Source organism: Myotis davidii, unplaced genomic scaffold (genome assembly GCF_000327345.1).
Source record: "Myotis davidii unplaced genomic scaffold, ASM32734v1 scaffold523, whole genome shotgun sequence".
Taxonomy (NCBI): Eukaryota; Metazoa; Chordata; class Mammalia; order Chiroptera; family Vespertilionidae; genus Myotis; species Myotis davidii.
The window spans coordinates 929,565-937,070 of NW_006295054.1; the positions used below are offsets into that span (position 1 = coordinate 929,565).

The 7,506-nt window shown below is 41.6% G+C and overlaps 1 protein-coding gene across 1 annotated transcript in view; it reads left to right on the forward strand.

Annotated features, from left to right (window-relative positions):
* The window catches only part of TBC1D30 (TBC1 domain family member 30), a 37,931-nt gene that overhangs the window by 25,358 nt on the left and 5,067 nt on the right, over positions 1–7,506 (forward strand). The window contains 3 exon segments of the mRNA XM_006769620.2: positions 1,263–1,375; positions 3,468–3,607; positions 6,117–6,323. Coding sequence (XP_006769683.1) covers positions 1,263–1,375; positions 3,468–3,607; positions 6,117–6,323 — 460 coding nt within the window.

Consider the following 7,506-nt stretch of genomic DNA (forward strand, 5'->3'; position numbering starts at 1 on the left):
CCACTTTAAATTCCCCAGAAAATATCAGGATATTTAAAAAGCTTCCTGGGAGAAAGCTAGTATGATTAAGATACATTTTCTGCCCTAGCCAGTTTGGCTCGGTGGATAGAGCGTCAGCTCGAGGACGGAAGGGTCCCAGGTTCTACTCCGGTCAACGGCACGTACCTTGGTTGCAGGCTTCTGGCCCTGGTTAGGGCATGTGGGAAGCAACCAATCAATGTGTCTTTCTCACATCGGTGTTTCCACTCTCTCTAAAAACCAATGGAAAAATATCCTCGGGTGAGGATTAAAAAAGAAAAAGATACATTTTCTGGTGAATAAGAACCTTAAGGATTGAATAAATAATATAATTAAAATTTTGGAGCAATTAAATTTTGATAAAACTAAGAAAGCAAATAAGATTATTTCCCTTCTGCTAATAGAATGGCATATAATTTTGAAATTCTGGAGGAAGCACAGGCGTTTTTCTCATTTTTATTTATAGATTTTTTTAAACAGTCTGGGCTTTTACACTGTCAGTTAAAAAAAAAACACCCGAAACCAGCAATTTTCACCTAGACTTTATTCACAGATATTTGAAAAGGTGTGTTTGAAGAAAGCACGCAGTCCATAACAAGATTGTCCACTTATTTTTATCCAGGCTGGCGTAATGTCTATAAAAATCATCAAACAGAGCTTAAAAAACAAGTACTAGATATGAAACATTGATGGGTTCTTTATTAAAGAAGTAAGGGAGCTGCCCTGGTTGGGTAGCTCAGTTGGTTGGAGCATCGTCCTGTGCACCGAAAGGTTGCAGGTTCGATTCCCCATCAGGGCACATACCTAGGTTGTAGATTCAGTCCTTGGTGGGGTGTGTACGGAAGGCAACCGATCATATCTCTCTCTCTCTCTCTCTCTCTCTCTCTCTCTCCCCCACCATAAACATACTCTCAAGTGAGCATAAAAAGGTAAGGGAGCTGTGGCTTGCTGAATTCACCCACCCCCGAATTGAGCAGAAGGAAGTCAGACCCCCCATGGGCTCACCCTTGCTCACCAGTTGGAATGCCTGGTTGCAGTCAGGTTGATTTGAAAACTCACCGTTGTGTTTATCAGTGTTCTTTTGTCTTTCTCTAAAGCGGATATTGAAGTAGGATCTTTCCACTCTCTCTGTAAGAGGCAGTTTTTAAAACCTTTTCACACTCAAATCATAATGTCTTTCCAGGATTGATAGAGTTACTTAAGGGCTCCGTTTCAGGCATGGCATTTTTGCTTCTGGTTTTCAGACTGTTTACTCCATGGCTCCATTCCCTTTCCCACAACTGGCAGAGTTGAGGGAAAAGTACACCTACAACATTACACCGTTCCCAGCTGCAGTGAAACCCACCTCCGTGTCTGGGTAAGGTCTTTTTTTTCCCTTCTTGTTTTCGTGATAGAAGACTAGATACTTTAACTGGTTATTGTAACTTAATGATTGTTAAGCCCTAGAAATATATTCAAAGTAGTTTGGTTCTTAAAATATGGATTTTTTTAAGGTTTTGATGTAAATTCAAGAGAGTGATTTTTAAAACTGTTCTTTCCAAGGAAGACTAGAATATAAACTGAAGGGACCTGTAGCAATCCCACAACTTATTTAAAAATATCAAATATTTTAAAAAAATCTCAATAATTAAAATAGTGTAGAACTGAAGCATGAAAAAGCAGATGAGCTTATTTAAAATGCTATAAAGACCAGACATTGACAAATACACAGGAATACAGTATATGAAAACTTGGCATATCAAACAGTAGTGAAAAGAGGTATCATTTAGTAAATGGTGCTGGGCCAATGAGACCTACTCTGGAAGGAAATAAAGTTGAAGTTTTTCTTTACATCACACAGTAGGATACATTTCATATAGATGAGAGACTTAAATGGGAAAAAATGAAGTAATAACATTAGCAGAAGAAAATGTGGAAAAATGTGTTTAGTTCTTTGGAATTGGGAAGGCCTTGATAACAGCCTCAAAATAAAAAATAAAAAACAATAAAGGAAAAAAAAAACACTAAGTATTTACAAATAATATTCTGTATGACTAAAACCAAAATAGAACCCTCATAAGCAGACACAAAAATATTCATGGAAAAGTATATGTTATTGATATCTCTCATAAAGTTCCTAGAAATTAATGTGGAATGACCACCCAACTGAAAAATGATGGAAGGATGGGACTAGGTAGTGTACATAGAAGGCAGCATCAAGAGAAATGTAGCAAATAACTAGGCTGAGAGTCTGTTACTTTGCCTATCAGATTAACAAGAATTCAAAAGGCTGATGTGCACGCTCTTGATAAGGCCATGGGGACACAGGCACATTGCAGTGAGAGGTTGCTTACTGCAGGATTCGTGGCAGGCCGTTGGGAAGTACTGTCCAAAATTTGTAATGGATTTTGACCCAGCAATTCTACCTCTATGAATTATCCCACAAATATATTTATACACATGCAAAACACAGGATGTATAAAGGTTACTTATTGCAGCATTGTTCATAATGGCATAATATTGAAACCACTCAAGTGTGCTTCATTAGCGCAGGGTTCCCTAACGTGCACCACGTGCATACAAGACAGTGCAGCTGTAAAAAACGATGAGGAAGCTCTTTGTAAGAATATGGAGAGGTTTCTTAAGTGAAAAAAAGCAAGGTGCAGAAGAGTGTAGATAGTATGCTAATATTTATGTAAAAAGAGGAGAAAAATAAGACTATCCTATATAATAAAAGCCCAGCAACGGAAATGGTGGAACGACCAGAATGACCAGAAACCAGAAGGACAAGGCCCCTTGCCCTGGCTGGCCCCACACCCCAGGTAGTGGTTAGGGGTAATCAGGCAGGCAGGTGAATGGTTAGGGGCGATGAGACAGGCAGTCAGAGGTGCTTAGGGGCAATGAGACAGGCAGGCGAGTGGTTAAGGCAGTGGTTAAGATTAGGCAGGCAGGTGTGCAATTAGGGGTGATCAGGCAGGCAGGGAGAGTGGTTAGGGGCAATCAGGCAAGCAGGCAAGCAGTTAGGACCCAGCGGTCCCAGATTGCCAGTGGGATGTCCGAATTCCAGTTTAGGCATGATCCGCAGGGATCCCTGTGGGATCGGGCCTAAACTGGCAGGCAGACATCCCTGAAAGGTCCTGGATTGCAAGAGGGTGCAGGCCGGGCTAAGGGACACCTCTCCCCTCCCCCACCCCGTGCATGAATTTTGTGCATCGAGCCTCTGGTATAGTCATGTCTGCTTATCCATGCATAAAGAAACTAAAGGCTAAATAAGAAGCTAGTCACTGCATCACCTGTAGGAATTAGGTGGAACAGCGGGGCAGAAGTTGGATTGGGATGAGAGACTTTATATGTATGTGTGTATATATATATAATATAATATATGTCATTTAAACCATGTGACTGAATTATTTTTTTAAAAAAATGACACTATTTTCTTTGAATATTTTTTTTCTGTTATGTTTTCCAAGACGACATGGTAAGATCAGAGACAGTGATGAAGAGAATGACCCAGATGATGAAGATGCTATTGCTAATGCCGTGGGGTGTCTTGGACCTTTCAGTGGGCTCCTGGCACCTGAACTACAGAAGTACCAAAAACAAATTAAAGGTAAAAAAGGTGGCTCTCTATTTAGATTATCACAATGTGTTGGTTCACTATAGCAGGGGTACTGCTATTGTAACCTATAAATGCCTATTTATTTTCTGAACTGGTTACCCTTATTGAAGGTCTTTATTAAAAGTATCTTCTCTGGACCAGCTGTTGTGGCTCAGTGGTTGAGTGTTGACCTATGAACCAGGAGGTCTAGGTTCAATTCCCGGTCAGGGCACATGCCCAGTTTTGCTGGTTCAATCCCCAGTGTGGGGTGTGCAGGAAGAAGCCTATCAATGTTCTCTCTCTCTCCCTCCCTGAAGGGACCTCCCTGAAATTAAAAAATAATTAAAAATATATATATATATTTGAAAAAGTATCTTCTGTGTTACTTTCTTATTTAGTAGGATTTCTCTGTGTTATGGGTTGCATGCATAATATATATTTCTTCTTTTTTTATGGTGACTTTGCGCCATACTCGTCCGATTCAACTGTTTGCTCAGTTCCTTAGCACAGAGCCTGTGATGTAATAGATGCTTGCTACCGTGTGTTTGAGTTTAATTGAATTCATTCTAGACTGGCTTCTCTTTTATAGAGAACTACTGTCTGAATCTAAAACATTATGGTGTCCTCTCCTTGAATTTGAGAGATAAGAAACTCATTATATCAGAAGGCATTCTTTTGGGTTCCTCCACTTAGCCCATGGTTTCTAGTTGCAGAGAGAGAATCTCTGCCTACAAGTTCTATTAATAGTTCATTTCTTTGGAACAAAACAGAATGAGTCCACTCCCTCTTTGACTGGACGGCTCTTCGGTTTTTTGAGGACAGCCATCATGTCCCCAACAGTTTTCTCCATGGCTCAAGTTCAGAATTTCTTTAAGCATTTCTCATAAGATATGATTTTCAGAACTTTTAATAGTATTTATCTATTTTTTTCCCTCCTCTTCATCATCTCATCATTGCTGTCTTTTCTTCGCCATCTTCATCTTCTTTGTCTTTTTCATAGTTCTAGTTTTGAGTATTTTCCCTAAACCTTGGCTTGTTTTGAGTTTTGACCTGTTTCATGGTTTGGGTTCATCCTTTTTGTGTGTGTGTGTAATGTCTTTGGTATGCATTTTCCTCTCATCTTTTTAAAAGGCTTTTAGTAATGTGAACCCAACAAGATCCCCATTGATTTCGTAATGCCTTCCACCCTCCCTCTTGTTGCCTGGATATCAGCGTTTGGCTTCTAGCCATGGGATCAATGTGGATTTTAATTCTAACATTTTTGAATCTGCATTTCTGAAGTCTGGGTCTGTGTCCCTTCCCCCTGCCCTCCCGTACTCCCCTTCCCCCCATTTTTCTTTCTGTGCAGGTCTGTGCCCAGGATGACCTGATCATGTTCTCCTGTTCTATTATTCCTGTTTGTTGGGCTTACTTAAGTTCAGGTGTGCAGGTCCCCTTTTAATTTCCTTTTCCTAGCACAAGTGTCTTCAGGGAAAAAAGGAAGTAAACTTGGCAGACGTGTAGCCCTCTAACACTTTCAGTGGCTGTTGGGATAGTCGGGATCCCTACTGAGGGTTCTCTTTCAGCTGGTCCCCCGGCCAGCTTTGCATATGGTGTTGAGGAGCCCGGTCTGCCCGCCTCGGCCGTGCAGTCTGGAAGCGTGCTTTCGCACAGTGCTTGTTTCTCTCTCTTGGATGTAATCTCAGTTTTATTTAAGGGACAACCCTGCTGGGTGTAGGTGTCCCGGGAACTATAACACACATAGTGTATGGTCAGGAAATGGTTGTTAAACAAATAAAAACATGCATTTCTAGTGGTAGAGTGATTCGAAGTCTTGATAATTTCATAGAATCTATTTTTAATTTAAAAACTCACTTAAAAAAAATCCTTACCCACGGATATGTCTTATTGATTTGAGAGAGAGGGGAAAAGGGAGAGAGAGAAACATTGATGTGAGAGAGAAGCATCGATTAGCGGCCTCTCACAAGCGCCCCAAACAGGGATCAGACTCACAGTCTGGCTATGTGTCCTGTTCAGGAGTCGATCCCACAACCTTTCAGTATATGGGATGATGTTCCAACCAACTGAGCCACACCAGCCAGGGCTAAAATCTCACTTTTAGTGGCTGATTTAACACTACAAACTATCAATCCCTTATAAATTCTCACTCATTTATGTGGACTTCTGTACAATGACTTGACATTTGGAATTATATTTTTCTAAGGGCATTTTCGAAAATAACAGTGATTTTTTATCTCGAAAACTTGATCTTATGTCTGTATAATAAACAAAGTGGTAATAAAATAAAACTGTGAATCCACACAGCTCATTTCAGACCCACAATTAGGCTAATAAGAAAATGCAGAAGTATTTTCAGGACTGATTAAAACAAGCTCTAGACAAATCCTAGTGTACATTTTTTTTGTGGTTTAGAATTTTCTGGAGGTTGTGATACCACTCTGGGTTACAGTGGAATCAATTGCCCGTTCGGCCCGTTCTCCTCCACTGACACCTCTCCTTGTCTCTGCCGCCGCGAGTACAGAGCCCCACGAAGAGCAGAGCCTGAGATCTAATAACATTGCGGAGCTGAGTCCAGGAGCCATCAATTCCTGCCGAAGTGAATACCACGCCGCTTTCAACAGCATGATGATGGAGCGCATGACCACGGACATCAACGCGCTAAAGCGGCAGTATTCTCGGATTAAAAGGAAGCAGCAGCAGCAGGTTCACCAGGTGTACATCAGAGCAGGTAATGGGATTCTTCGAATCAATTTCAACTCTGTGTCAGCCTGTGAGAGGAAGAGCACATATTCCTGCACTCTCACTGTATGTAGCTCAGCATCCAGAAACTCAGCTGGCACGAGTGATAGCACGCTTAGCATCTCATTTTTTAAAATTTTATTTTACCAGGCTTTACAGAAGACAAAGACCATGGATTCTCCTTAGGTCCCAAGGACCGGGCAGTTGATGGTACTGAACACATCTTCGCTGTGTGTGCTTCTGGAGAGGGGTTTACAAACGATCACAATGTTGCAAAGCCCAGCAGTCCTTGGACTTGAGACATTTTGGAGCTGTTGCCTCTGAAATTCCAGGCATTGGAACACAGAACTTAGCGATCTGTGCACAAATAAATCTAGCTATCCATTGGTCACTTAGGAGGTGACATAAAGGGCATGTAATCTGAGAAAAAGGAAAAGGCTGTCCCTACGCCTTGCCCATGGGTGACTGTGTCCTCACTCTGCAGAGAACACAGGTGTAATGCAGTTGGAAATGCTCTTTCCCAAGGATTGTCAGGCTTCTGCTCTTTTTCTGTTTAATTCCCCAAATCCCAGGGAGCAATAATCTGCTTGGTTGTTTAACATATGCTGATTTTGGAATTGGTTTGCGTTGTTCTCGGTGAAATTAGAATGAAAATGATTCCTGTCCATGATTTGACATGTTTTTAAGAGGCGTGTGAGCATGTGACTGATCTTGCCCAAAAACTGAATTTACCTTCTACTTCTCAGGAAGGGTAGGCGATTTCTTGAAGATTCGTACTTTATCCCGAATCATAAATCAATCACAGAAGAAATGAACAGCTGCGGCTCTGCAGTCTTCAAAGCATTGGCACATATGCGTCCTCATGTTGTCTTTAAGGATAGTCTACGACTGTGGTTCTCAACCTGGCTGCACATCAGAATCACCTGGGAATCTTTTTAAAATCCTGATTTCTGGGCCTCATCATAACAAAGAAACAGAATTTCCGGAGGATGAGGCCCAGAAATCAGGATTTTAAAAAGATTCCCAGGCCGGGACTGCTTTGGCTCAGTGGATAGAGCGTCGGCCTGCGGACTGGGGGGTCCCAGGTTCGATTCCGGTCAAGGGCATGTACCTGGGTTGCGGGCACGTCCCCAGTAGGAGATGTGCAGGAGTGTTCTCACCTTCCCTTCATT